At 48.2% G+C, this 14,524-nt stretch overlaps 1 protein-coding gene across 1 annotated transcript; it reads right to left on the bottom strand.

Moving 5' to 3' along the window:
• Positions 1 to 4,767: 4,767 nt before the first annotated feature.
• LOC118921429 (ATP synthase subunit ATP5MJ, mitochondrial-like) lies at positions 4,768 to 5,004 on the bottom strand. Its single transcript, XM_036903206.2, has one exon. It carries the CDS (start codon positions 4,969 to 4,971, stop codon positions 4,789 to 4,791), a length of 183 nt encoding a protein of 60 aa, XP_036759101.2. The 5' UTR covers positions 4,972 to 5,004; the 3' UTR covers positions 4,768 to 4,788.
• Positions 5,005 to 14,524: the final 9,520 nt, after the last annotated feature.

Here is a 14,524-nt window from a genome sequence, read left to right as displayed (position 1 = left end):
TTATGGCTTTTTCTGTGGCTTAATACATGCTTTATTTCTGCAACTGTATATACATATATGTATATACAAATAAAGAAGCTACAGTGTATTAATTGTGTACTTCATGTCTTCCTGTCTCTATTTTTTTCACTGTCAGTTTCTGAGAAAGGCCTATAAAATTTCTGATTACAATTGCTGATTTATTTATTTCTCCCTCTAGTTGTTAGTAGATGCTTTATGTATTTGAAGCAATGTTTACAGATTTATCTTTGTCATTATATCTTCTTGAAATAGTGTTCCTCTTCCCAAAATATAACATTCTAATATTCTACTAGTCCATAGACATTTCTATATTCTTTTATGTCTGCTAGAGACAGCATACTGCTAAATATTATTTTTAAAATTTAATCTGAAAATGTGTACCTTTGGATTAGTGGGTTCAGTCCATTTACATGTATTTTACTGTTATGTTGGGTCTGAATTCTACCATCTTATTTCATGTCTCATCATTTTTTCCTGTGATCTCATTTGCTCCTAGGCTCCTGACCACCTTGGCTAATGATGTGTAGGGGTGGGGGGCAGCAAGGCACCTGGTGGCTCAGAGGAGGGGGTGGGCGAACTTTCCACTTGCTGCACCTCAGCAGGCGACTCTGCCCTTCAGGGGACATCCCCATGCCTCCAGCCTGATCTCCATTTTCAAGGTCCCATCTGCCTGGATTGTGACCAGCTTGCCTTTGAAGCACAGAGGGTTGGGGACTAACCAGACCTGCTTGCACTGATGTTATTTGCACCTTCCCCAGCACAGATGCAACACAGCTCTAGTGTTACCCCGCTAACCCAGTGGCCCTGGGCCAGCATTGCTCTTCTCTGTGTTCTGGGGTGTGGTGAGCAGGCAGTGATCCACCCAGAGCCCATACAGAAGGGAGAATGTGTATGCACACTGGGTGTGGCATGTGGCCTTCCTACACCCACACCTTCAGTACCCCTGGTGTTCCTTGGTTTTTATATTCTTTCCTCAGATCCACCACCCATTCTCTCACTTGTTTAGCACTTCCAGGGGTGACTGGGGACAGAGGGGAGAGGGGCCTGGAGTCAGGGTAAGTGTAGCATACTATCTGCTAGCACGTCTCAAAAAGTCCTCTTGGAGCCGAGTTTTGTGGGGGGCAGGGCATGGAGGAAGGCCCCCGTCTTTGGCCCTGGTGCCCTGGCTCCATTCAGACACCTCACCTTTGCTTTATTTCACTGGAAAGAAAAATGATCATCAATGGAACAGAATAGAGAGTCCAGATATAAACCCCCACATATATGGCCAATTAATATACAATAAAGGAGTCTTGGACATACAATGGGGAAATGTCAGTCTCTTCAACAACTGGTGTTGGCAAAATTGTACAGCTCCATTTAAGAAATGAAACTCGATTATTGTCTAACTCCATACACAAAAGTAAACTCGAAATGGAACGAAGACCTGAATGTAGGTCATGAAACCAAAAAAACTCTTAGAAGAAAACATTGGCAAAAGTCTCTTGAATATAAGCGTGAGCCATTTTTTCCTAGACACATCTCCTTGGGCAAGAGAAACAAAATAAAAAATGAACAAGTGGAACTACATCAAACTAAAAATCTTCTGTACAGCAAAGGACACCATCAGCAGAACAAAAAGGCATCCTACAGTATGGGAGAATATATTCATAAATGACTAATTTGATAAGTGGTTAACATCCAAAATATATAAAGAACTGACACACCTCAACACCCAAAAAACAACCTGATTAAAAAATGGGTGGAAGGATCTGAACAGACAGTTCTCCAAAGAAGAAATACAAATGGTCAACAGACACATGAAAAGATGCTCCACATCACTAATCATCAGAGAAATGCAAATTAAAAGCACAATGAGATATCACCTCACACCAGTTAGGATGGCCAACATCCAAAAGATAAAAAACAATAAATGCTGGTGAGGATATGGAGAAAGGGGAACCCTCCTACACTGGTGGTGGGAATGCAAATTAGTTCAACCATGTGAAAAGCAATATGGAGGTTCCTCAAGAAACTAAAAATAGAAATATGATTTGACCCAGTAATTCCACTCCTAGGAATTTGCCTGAAGAAAACAAGATCCCTGATTCAAAAAGACATGCACCCCTATATTTATTGCAGCACTATTTACAATAGCGAAGATATGGAGGCAGCCTAAGTGTCCATTAGTAGATGAGTGGGGTAAAGAAGATATGGTACATATACACAATGGAATATTATTTGGCCATAAGAAGAAAACAAATCCAACCATTTGCAACAACATGGATGGAGCTAGAGGGTATTATGCTCAGTGAAATAAGCCAGGTGGAGAAAGACAAGTACCAAATGATTTCACTCATATGTGGAGTATAAGAACAAAGCAAAACTGAAGGAACAAACAGCAGCAGAATCACAGACTCCAAGAAGGGACTAGCAGTTACCAAAGGGGAGGGGAGGGGGAGAATGGGTGGGGAGGGAGGGAGAAGGGGATTAAAGGGTATTAGGATTAGCACACATAATGTGGGGGTTCACAGGGGAGGCACAACAGCATGGGGAAGACAAGTAGTGACTCTATACCATCTTATCACACTGATAGACAGTTACTGCATTGGGGCAGGGGGATGAGGACTTGATAATATGGGTAAATGTTGAAATCACAATGTTGTTCATGTGAAACCTTTATAAGGTTGTATATCAATGATACTTTAATTTTGTAAAAATTCACAAACTTTTAAAGAGAAAAAAAAAAAAAGAGTGTGCTGAAGTCCTTTAGTACTTTCTTACTCTAAAATTTTGGTCGACCTCATCTGGCTCCCTGGTCTTCAGGAGGCTGTGTTTGCAAAAGGCAGTGAAGCGCTTGGCAGGAAAGGGAAAGGCTCTGCTGCAGGGGCCTGTCCTGCATGAAGGTGGCTCTCCATGCGCTCACCGTGCTCTCCCGCTCCCCACCCAGGGCACAGAAAGGAGGCATCTGTGACTTTCAACCGAGCTGCAAATAAGTAACACTTAGCAGACATATGAACTGCATTTTATTCTCAGAGAGGGCTTGAAGGCTGCTGATGTTAGGATTTTTTTTTTTCAGTCAATTTTGAGATTTATGAGAGAAAATATCCAAGAGCTGCGGGGAGGGCAACTCTGCATCATCACAGACCAGGCAGAGCCGTGGAGGCCCCTCCAGGCCAGGCGGGCAGCGGAGAGGCAGTGGTATTCCTCTACATATAACAACCAGAACTGTTTTCCTTCCCTTTGGACAGACTGGAACAGTCTGGAAGCTTAGACTGGCTTTTGGGCAATTTGCGATTACCTTTGCTAAACTATAAACCCATTCTGGGCTCACAATTGTCACTGGCTGTTCTCCATCACGTGCCTTCCTTTTCGCTGCCCCACCTGATAAACGCGGGGCAACTGCCCCTGAGGCCTCCCACACAGCTGAGGGTGCTGGGCGGCATCAGTAAGGGCTACAGGCAAAGCTTGTCCCGGCCCTGGATACAGACTGGGGGGTCTATGGTAGGCCACCGAAGACACTGCTGAATAGATCTCTTGTGGGTCTATTCTGTGGTCGATGTGAGGGTACAGGACTCTGTCGTGGGCAACTCCATGCAACAAAATCAGCAGTCCTGAGTTCGGAGGTCTGTGTGTGCAAAGACAAAGGCAGGCACCATTCTGGAAGGGGTGGGGCAGCCCCACAGGGTTCACAGGACTGGTCTGGGCAGCCCTGGCCAGAGCAACCCCAGGAGCCCTGCAGAATCCTTTGCCAGGGCCTCAGTGAACCTCCCGCTCCAGAAGCCCGTGCCAGCTGGGGGACAGGAAAGAATCTAACATTGTTGGTAAACCCGCTTCATCCCAGATGAGAACTAGGACTCAGGCAAGGTCAGCGAAAATTAAGGGGCTTTTGAATGTGCACCCCGTCTGAGGGAGTCCAGGCGGGATTATTTTGTTTATGCATGGGCGGTGGACCATGACCCTGCACAGACTCGGGTTGCCCCTGTGTCTGTCTCTCCCAGGGCCATCACTATGCACGCAAGGTCTTCAAAACCTGGGCACAGCTGGTGTGGCCTCTAAATACCAGTTTCCTACTAAAAAGAATCACATCTCCTCGGAGGAATGTCTCACTCTAGGTCAGGAACAGGAAATGTGTAAGACGGATCTGCTATACCTTGTCATAACCAGAAAGCAGAGAAAACTACTGTGGTCGAGCCCAGAGGACACAGGATGCAACTTAAATGCACTCGCCCAATCTTACTACACTGATGGACAGTGACTGCAATGGGGTGGCGGGGGGGGTGGGTGGCGGGGGGAGCCGATAATATGGTGAATGCAGTGGCCACAATGTTTTTCATGTGAAACCTTCATAAGAGTGTATATCAATGATACTTTAATTTAAAAAATATATAAAAAACAAATACACTCGCCTAGCCTAAGATGGAACAAGATGAGCATCAAAAAGAATAATGACTGTACTGGATTGTTACACATCATCTCTGTTAAAATTCAGGAGTTTATAATGACCTTAAAAAACCCTCACCAGTCACCTTTGGAGCATTCTAAAGAACCAGATCATTATTCTGGTAACTGCTTTTTAAAAAGTATTGCGTGTGCACTGTTCCTTGAGTTGTAATTGATGAAAGCAAGTTTTTTTTTTTTTTAGCGTCTCAGGTGCATTTATTCATGCCACAAAAGGAGCGGCACTTCTACCCTTGCATGGCAGCCGCCTGTGCCCCCATTTAGCAGCCTGCTGAGATTTTCAGCCAGAACAACGTTCCATCTGATGCATTCCCCAAGTAGGTCTGGCTAATGATGACCATGAATAGGCGCAGGACTTGAAGGTTCCAAAGCTTTGCTTCTTTTAGCAGCACTCCTGATTTTATAGACGATGAAGCTCATCAAACCCATTCCTACCCAAATCTCCTGGTAAACCTGGGTATAGTAGGGCTCCATGGGGGTCCAAACATTTTTAATAAGGCTTTGAAGCATTGCGGCAACTGACCAACAGCTCAAGACACCCCCAGCCCAGATGGCCAGCGACTCGGGTAGTGAAAGCAAGTTCTTTAGAGAAGACTTTACACCTGACAAATGTGGAAATAAAGAGAGGCTCCAAATGAAATCACTGATCTGCCTAATGATTATTAATAGACGATAAACCCATTAGCTGATGGGGAACTAAACTTTGTAGAAGGGAAGACTCAGACCCTCAACACCTACACCCACGAATCAGCCTTAGCATCACAGAAAAGAGAAGACTGACGTCGTGCACCGCCCGCTGTGATGAACAGGAGGTGCACAGACACACCCACGAGCTATTCTTGCCACCCACACCTGATGGAACACGACCATCTAATCCTTGGTTCACAGGAACTAGAATATGAGGGATAAATAAATGGTTAAATGACACTAACAATGGAGTCAGCAGCAGCGCTAGCGACACTTTGGGCCAGATAATTCATTTAGAAGGCTTAAAAAAGTGTTACCGACTAATATGCCATGTGGACTTTGTTTGGATCCTGATTCAGAAAACCAAATGGAAAAAGAAAATCATGGGACTATGAGGGAAGCCTGAGTAGTTGAACATATTAAGAAATTACTATTTGTTTTAGGTGTGATAATAGAACTATAGCTATGTTTATAAAAAGTCCTTGTCTCATAAGGATACATTCTGAAGGAATCACGAAGAAGTTACATGATTGATATCTGGGATTCACTTTAAAATCATCCAGCAGATGGCAGAGCAGCAGGTGGGAATATGGAGGAAACATTGGCCGTGCATGGATGATTGTTGGAGCTGGGCAATGGGTACCCGGGGTTCATTATGCTATTCCCTCCTCTCTCACATAGGATTATGCTTTTCCATTATAAAAAGTTATTTGAAAAATAAAAAAGGGTTGTGCACGCTGCCTGACCTAAGCTATAAAGGAATCATGGCCCTGTGGAGACCAGCAAGCTGGGGAGGGGGCGGGTATCACTAACACAACAGTTTCTTCCACACGAGCACTGGAAGCTAAGGATGGGCTTGAATCAGCGGCTGTGGGTTCAAGGTTGGTCATTTTCTGTAGAGGTGTTACCTGTGGCCAAGGTCACCTATTTCGATGTTTGCCACGCCAGAGTGACATCACATCAGGCAGGCCAGTGGGGACGGTGGGGGACTGCAGCGACTGCAGAGAGAAGGTCAGAGGTCAGGGGAGAGGCCTCAGCTTCTGTGCCAGGAATGGTGGATGATTCCACCAAGAGAAAGCCGATGTCCTCAGAGCATCCGATTAAAACACCCCACATCCTGCTGTGATCGAGGTGCCAGTGAGGCTCAGACAGCCCTACTGCGGAAACAGACAGACACCCTGCCGCCTCCGGGAAGAGAGGGAAATGGCCCCACACTGCCCCAAAGCCCCGAGACTCCTGTAAAGCATGTGGTGCCCTTGCACACGTGTGGCTTGGCTGGGAGGTGGGGGTTGGGTTCACAGAGGTCGCACTCTCAGGGAGGGATGGTTGTCATTAGCGCGCACTCGGTGTCCTCTCTGAGTCACAAGGTCAACACAGGAAACAGGGCAGCCATCAGAGTGCCCGGCGCTGCTGACCCAAGGGGGCTGCCCCGGGGAAGTCCACCCAGCTGTTCCATGGTGGCCCGGGTCCCAGGCCGGCTGGCAGAGGAGCCCTGTGAGGGCACATCCTCTGTGATCAGCCTAGCCGGGCACAAGGAACGTGGGCCTGTGGGCCCCAGGGCAGAACAGAGACTTGCCCCCCCAAGGGACAAAATGAGGAGCCAGCTTTGCGAATCAGGCCCCTCTGGTCCAGAATGCACTAAGGCATCTGACAGAGGACCAGCAACAGGTGTCGTCTCCTAGAGGGAAACTTCCCAGTCTGAGAATTTATTCTGGACACAGAAATACACCCCCACATACACACACGCATGCACACATGCACGTCTAAGAATCCTGTCACACACACACACACACATACACGCAGCACTAAGAGAATCCTGGGACAGGCAACTTTCTATTGTCAACATTAGTGTCTCCTTCCCAAGTCCTCCAAACACCGGCACCCCCTCTTCCCCCCCACCCCACTCCTAGACAGCTCCACGTGGCTCTCGGGTGCCTGCCTGCAACAGGGCTGCCGGAGGACAAGGATGAGGAGCCGGTGTGGGAAGCAGCCGTCTGCTGGGAGGATTCCGGGAAGAAGTGGCCACAGGGCCCCTGCGGCCAGGGGATCAGAGATGAGGGGAGGGTCCGTCCACAGCCTCCTGGTAGGTCTTTGTGACCCAACAGGGGTAACAAGGCACCAGATGGGGACGATCTGCTGTACAGGGAAGTCAGTCAACGGGTGGCACACAGGTTCACACTTCCTGCTCTCCCTGCCTCTTCTTGGAACCGCACGAGCCCCTTCAAACACCACTTTCTGGCATCGGTCAGCGTCCTTGTTTCCCCAACAGAGACAATACCAGTGAGCGTCAGCTTGTTTCCCCAAATAACCATCCAAAGCCGCTCACACCAGGTCAGCCTCCCCCACGGAGCCTGCTGAGGAAGAGCAGGGAGCGTGTGAGCCCCACCAGAGGCCTGCCCCTCACTGTACCGGGGTCCCAGCACCAAGGATGACAGAGGAACCCCGCCTGCCCCCCCTTATCATCATTCAGTGTTTGCCGACCTTCTCCACACACTTTGCGGAAGAATTGCCAAAGACACGTAGTTACTTCTTTCTGTAGCAACATGGGCGGAGAAGAGAGGGGAAGTCTGCCCCGGGGGGGTCATATGTTGCTTTAGTAGAGCTTCGTGGAGCTGTCTGGGGTGGGGGGCGGCAGGGGAAGAGGGGGCGTGGGGGTTTGGAGGACTTGGGAAGGAGGCACTAATGTTGACAATATAAAGTTGCCTGTCCCAGGATTCTCTTAGTGCTGTGTGTGTGACAGGAGATCTTAGAGGAGTTCTTTAGAGGCTCTGCCCCGTGACACATCACTGCTCTTGCCCAGCTGAAGGCTGGAATTATCATTTATTTAAATGAAAACCTGGATTCCACCTGCAGTCATCCCTGTCATCTCAGATCAAGCACGGTGAGTCGGTGGTCAGCAAGTGCGCAGAGCACCGGCGTGACGCCCCCACAGCGGGAGGGCAGCCCTGGGTCAGTGTGCAGCCCATGCACTGGGAAAGCGCTGAGAGTGAAGGATGGCCAACGAGCCGAAAGATTTTCTCAGTGTTTGGGTCTCAGTGGAAAACTCAGAAGTGATTGCCAAGCAAGGGATTGCCAGAATCCTCTTGGTTTCCCCTTGGAGCCCCGGGCGCCTGGGGCCCGCAGCCGTCCCTGTCATCTTGGATTTTAGACAACAGGGAGAAGGTACCGACGTGGCCCACCTGTCCCGAGTACTGCCAAGAGCCCACAAATGCCAGCTTGCTGTCAGAAATGGAGAGGGGTCCAGGGGGGACGCTGCACCTCCACTCGGTGGAGACGAGCCACACGAGAACATGTTTAAATGCCATGGAAGAAGTCAGTACAATGGAGATCACTCTGGGGGGCTGCTGACATTGTCTAAAATGGAAAAATCCACGTGTATTTTTCAAAGCATCGAACTGGGAAGTAACCATCCTACCACATGTAATATCCAACTTTCAAAGGTGAAAAAGCAGATCTTGCTTTTCATCAAACTCAGCATCGTTTTCACAAGTCTGCAACAGGCGTAGAGCAGGAATGGAGGTGAGTTAGGACCCGCCTTGGGCATGGGCTTCTCTTCATGGGTGACACACGAAACCTACCTTTGGGCAGAATTAGGCCCCAAAACTCCAAACTTCCAGGTGCGTCCCGGCTCCAGCCTGAATTCTTATCAGTTGCTGCAGAGCCACGTCTAGGAACCCACAGGAGGCCTCTGAATCCACTAATCCACTCAGACGGACAGAGCTCGCGTGCTGCCCTCCCTCGGAGCCTCTCCGGCTGGCCTGGCCCCCCGAGGCGGGCACTTGTGCATTTCAGGTCTGGAGCCCCCGAGCCCGAGGAAGCTGGCCGTCTGCAGGCTGCACACTCGCCTGGGGTTGACCACCTGGCCTCTTCTCCCCCGTGCAGGGGGCCCTGGCTGGAGTTGGACTGACCGATCCAGGGCTAAAGCAAAACGGCTCCCTGATGTGCGCAGGGCTAGGGCTAGGAGAGGCGGCCCTCAGTTTTCAATAAGCTCAAATAATGCTACTGGGAGGCAGAGAAATCAAGTCCAGTGAAATTCACACTCACCAGGATGTGGGATTTGCGCAGCTGAGTTCTTCCAAGGCACGACGGTCATCTTTGCCACTCAACCTCCCCTGGACGACTCTCTCCTCATGGCCATCCTCACGGGACCCTGGCTGCCCCCAGAGCCTGTGGCAGCGCCTCTGTTCGGTGCGCCCTGGGGTCAGCTGTCGTTTCACGCATCTGTGTGATTGTGTCACTGATGCCCATGCTGAGCTGTCAGCTCCATCAGGGTCAGGACAAGACTTCTGTTTACTCCATGCTGCTTCACCAGTGCCTCCTACACAGCAAGGCACTCAGCGAGAACTTAACACGTGCTTGCTGGATTCATGAAATGCGGAGAATGCATGCTTCCAGTATTCTCAGTGGAGTTCCTTGTTTAACCAATGACCGGGGGAGAGTGAACTGCCCAGCACCATTTTCACTGTAGACTGGCGCACGCTAACCGTGCACACCTGCCCTTTCCCTTACTGCCCACTTTCCCCCCATGAAAAAGTGTGAAATAATCACTACTGTTAAATTCCTATTTACTTATTGAGACCTACTATATTGGCACGGTCTATCTATATGATCTACTTTGGTTCATCAACTCTCTGTAGTAAGACTTTTTAAATATTTTTGGAAATAGGACTTATATTCTCAATTTATATATATAAAGATACTAGGAGCAAGAATGTTAGTTTTCTCAGCATCACACCATTAAGCAGAGCAACTTAGCGTGGCTAACTGCTGCTCGTACCAGGGGTTTCCACGCACACAGCCAATTCCAGGGCAAAAACAATACTGCCCTTTCTTCTCTCTGCAGCCTGTCTATGGAAAAGGCCCATCCGTGTGGGAAAGTACAAATTTGGGACGTACACCATGACTACACTTGGCATGTTTTAAAGAATGGTTAATTTTATATTTTTTAAAGCTTTTTTGGTCTCCTTTCTAATCAGAGCTGAATCACCAGTTCCAATAACTCCTGTTATTCATAGCCTTACCCACCAGGCACTCGGATATCTGGGGGTGTGCTTGAATGGTCTCTGGGTCATTTTCAACCATTCCCAGATACTCTATTAACATGGGGCTTCACTGTAGCCCAACATGCTCTCAGCTACTTGCTACGTATGTTCCCCCCCACCTCTGTTGAGCTGACCTAATGGTGACTACTCCCCATATGAGACTTTTTAAATCAGAACACTTAATTACCTCACTGATGCTAGGAAAAATGCATCCTGAAACGCAGCCAGCTTGGGAAAGGGAAATCCACCCGGGCCGTGGCTCTCTGTTTTGTCTGGGAGTGTAGAATGCAGCAAAGTGGGAGGAAGACAGCACACAGCCCAAGAGCTCAGGCCGGGCAATGCAGAAAGCCCTGCCTGTCCCCAAATAAGCCACATCTCCAGGGACTGATAGGCACACATCAGTGCATCTAAGTGAGCATTTTCTGAACTGTGCCATGCAATAATATTTTTACATTTGCCACTCATTTGAAGAAACATTAGGAACAACAGAGATTTGAAGTAGGGATTTGGCGATTGTCTGGCAGTTGCACTTGTTCCCATTCGTTTTTGACAATGAACAGCACTGCTTCCATTTGTCAACTAGCTTTGTAAATTATTTTCTGACAGCTGCCTGGGTCAGAACAGAAATCATTGTCAAAGATACAGACCCGTGTGATCAGACTGAGTCCCCCAGAACAACTGGTTCTCTCATCTTGACATCCCGGGTTCCTTGCTAGGCAGGGTCTGGCGAGAGTTAGTCCCCCAGTGAATGGCTGGTGGAGGAATGAGTGAGTGGAGAGGGACACCCTCGGGGCGGTGACCCCACCTACAGGACAAGGAGAACACGTGTGCTGCAAGCTGCAAGTAGGGAAAACGTTTGGTGTGACAGCCTCGAGCAGGTGCCTGGCTTTGTGAACATGCATAATGTCTCGGCCTTTCCTTTCCCCCTGCTTCCTCTTTACGGATCATGTGTTGCTTTTGTCTCCTCCTGTGTGAGAATGAGTCTTACAGGTGTCAGGGAGAGAACGGCGGCCTTTGTGCTCCCCACAGGGCGTCAGGGCAGCAGGCGTATCCAGAGCCCTGCCCCTGCCTGAGCTCCCCCACTTGTACACACAACTAAGGCTCCCGTGGTAACTCCAGGTTCCTATAGGAACCTCTCATTTGAGGCCACCCTGGGTCACCCACAGCATTCCCCTCTGATGCCACCTGAACCCCTTCCTTCTCCACGAAAGGACACCCTTCCCCCGATTTGTAAATGTAAGCACTGTGCCTGGGCCCCCGTGACCGGCAGCTCTCAGAAGCCCACTATTCCTCTTATGACCATCACAGTAACTATTCAACAGACACTCACTGAAGGTTTTCAGCTTTTTTCCCCTCAGGGTTGAAATTTAAATTTAGAGTATTTTTCTTAGGAGGACATAAGAGAAATGGGCACTGGGGGAAACTGTTCAGAGGAAAATTTGGCCCCAGGAAGAGTTTGGGTTGAGCCTGTTCCTGACACTGGTTTGGAGACAGCCTGACAAAGGGGTGGGTGTTTGGCAGTGAAGAGGAAGCCTGGGTCACGGTCCCAGACTTTGGGAGAGAGCGCACCAGCTGCCAGGGGCCACTGCAAACCCACCCTTGATAAAAGGTGGTGTGAGCTGGGAGGCCGGCTCACATGCAGACAATGGTGGGGCAGAGGGGAGGGGAGGGGAGAAGGCAAAAAAGGGAACAAGTGAGCTGGGACTCAAGAGTTTGGGGAACTAGAGTGAGCAAGTCCTCTGAGGATCCCTCTCAGTCACCATGCGAGAGAGCTGGTCTCTGCCGGAGGTGAGCCCCAGGCAGCACAAGAGCCATCTGTGTCCCTCTGGGGTGGTCACACAGTGGGCACTTAGCTGGTGCTGGTGGGTAGACTTTAATCGTAGGACACGGGACTATATGGAAAGGGCTGTGGAAAAACTCAAGTGTATTCCACAGACCAAACCAGTTTGAAAATTATCCAGACCGCATCACAAAACACTCAAAAGGAACACTAGTGAAGGAACCTCCAGACTCTTACAACCATGAGGACCTGCCCTGTACGCCGGGTGCATGGAGTTCAGGCTGGCAGGTGCGACCGTGGCACAGAGGACTGGGACCCACAGGCTGGGGGCCAAGGGGGGCCGTGAAAGGAGGCTTAACAGGCAGGTGAGGACTTTCTTCTTTTAAAACAAAGAAACCAACACCAAGATTTAAGAAAATGGCATACAAAATGCAGAGAAATATTTAGGATCTGCAGACCAGTGTCTGTCCATTCACAGCCAAAGAAAGTATAAAAGTCACAGAAACTTAACAAGAGTTACATCACCCTAAGAGCAAACTTGGCTGGCATTTAAACCAAGAATTTCAGTTTAGATTGGTGCAGGAAGCACTGTCATAATAAATCTGGGTATGTACTTTATTGTTATGAAGTAATTAAGCTACTCAACAGGCTGTCTACTTAAACTGAGAGATGCATTTCATCTCTGGAGAAACGTCAGCAGAAGACAGGATTTACTGTACTGTTAGAAGTGAAAGAAAATACATTTTTGTGGAAGTGAGGGGCAGGTGGCAGAGAGGGAGGTGACTGTGCACCGGGTCCGATGTACGTCTCTAGGGCAAACTGCCTGCTCGTCTGTGACGCTTTTCTGCCCTCATGTGACCCCAAAACGGCCCCGCAGCCTCGGCTCCCATGTTCCCTATTAGCTATTCTTACCACTCAACACTGGTAACATGAAGCTCCCTCCCCAACAAGAAATACGACTTGTTTTACATTTACTTTGCCTAAGGATTTTCCCCGTTCCCATCAACTTGGTTCTGAATGTCCCAGTAGTGAGGCAGGCAGACGGCAGAAACACAGAACCCCGAATACCACCTCCTTCACAGAAGAACAGTCTGTCCCAGTTTCAGAATTCTGGGTTTTGCCAGGTAAATATCATTGAAGCACCAGAACCTTGTTCTAGGGGCCCAGAAGGCTGAACCCTAAGTCATTCTCCTGTGGTGATACCACCTAAAATTCATATTGATGTTGCTCCTTCATCAAAGAAGATCTGCATTTTGTTTAGAAGACAATTATCTAGAAGCATGGATTATTTAGATTCTTTTCAACTTCTGTTTTTAACATGTGATTTGGCCAGAAAAAGAAGGGGCACCCAAGTAAATTTCTTTGTAATCTAAGATTTGATGAAAAGAATGGTGGGTGAAAAACTGAAACCAAAAGGAATATGATTTAGGATCATCAAAACTCTCTCAAAATAATACACATACATGCAGGCAAATAAGTGTGCGTACATTTGTATTCATGGATGATGTGGAATAAACTGACAAGGATGACCCCTCCTTCCACTCTAAAATTGAGAAATATACCTAAATTTTTGTTTTAATATAGAGCCAAGCTTAAAAGAAGAAATACCCAGGTGCCAAAAAGGAACGAACTTTAAAGTTTAACACAAGCCTCAGGAGCTGGGAGTTGGGGACAGGAAACGTGGCTTTTAGTCCACGCAAGGGGAAGGACCGAGAGCAGAACAGAATTCTGAAGGGATCCCTCACCTCCCACTACAACACCGCCTACAGCCTAGCAAAGGCCGACTTCTGCTGGGGCTCGGGGCGGCGCGTTTAAGATGCCTGCGAAAACCAGAGAACTCCCACGCACGGGAGTCACAGGGGATTTTCACTGTCACAAGGTGAGAAAACAACAAATGTCCAAACCACTGACCACTCTGGAGCTGACACAGGAAACCCCCAATTGCTCCGTGGTAAAACCCTGGTGCACAGACCACTCACAAAATAAAAAAACCCTTGCTGAAGGTAAGTTCACAATCCTTAAGCCCAGGAGGATGCAAATCGCCATTTATTTTTCTGCAGCTATCCTCAGATCTCAAGAAATTAGCAGCATCCTCAGATCTCAAGAAAATAGACTACAAGTATGATTAAAAAGTGACTTTTTAAAAGGAAGAGAACTAAAGTGAAAAACAGAAAGGAAGCTGAACAGACAGATTTGAAAAATTACCAAAGACAACTTCAAAAATGCAAAGTACAGGCAATGATATGAGAAACTCAATGAGGGGCTGAGCAGCTCAGACAGGGCTGAGGACAGAGCGAGGTGAATACAAGGGAATTACTGAGCACGTGGCCCAGAGAAGCCTAAGCCGTGAGAGAGGATAGCTTACATCTAAGCCTAAGAGAAATCCCAGGAGGGAAGAACAGTGAATGGCCATAATCAGAACACCCAGAATTGTCTTAGGATGCTGAGACCTGAACAAGAGGAATAAAAAATCCATTTCTAAACAGTGTGAAACTAGAATGTGGAAGATTAAAAAAGGGAGAAGCTTGCATGCTTGTTAAGAAATAGTTCAATA

This window comes from Manis pentadactyla, chromosome 13 (assembly GCF_030020395.1).
Source record: "Manis pentadactyla isolate mManPen7 chromosome 13, mManPen7.hap1, whole genome shotgun sequence".
Lineage (NCBI taxonomy): Eukaryota > Metazoa > Chordata > Mammalia > Pholidota > Manidae > Manis > Manis pentadactyla.
Note: the sequence above shows the minus strand (reverse complement) of the source record. Positions and strands in the feature narration are given on the sequence as shown.

What these genes read in the sequence shown, in the direction of transcription:
- LOC118921429 (XM_036903206.2), bottom strand. Translation starts at nt 4,971, where the DNA reads ATGCTTCAAAGCCTTATTAAAAATGTTTGGACCCCCATGGAGCCCTAC.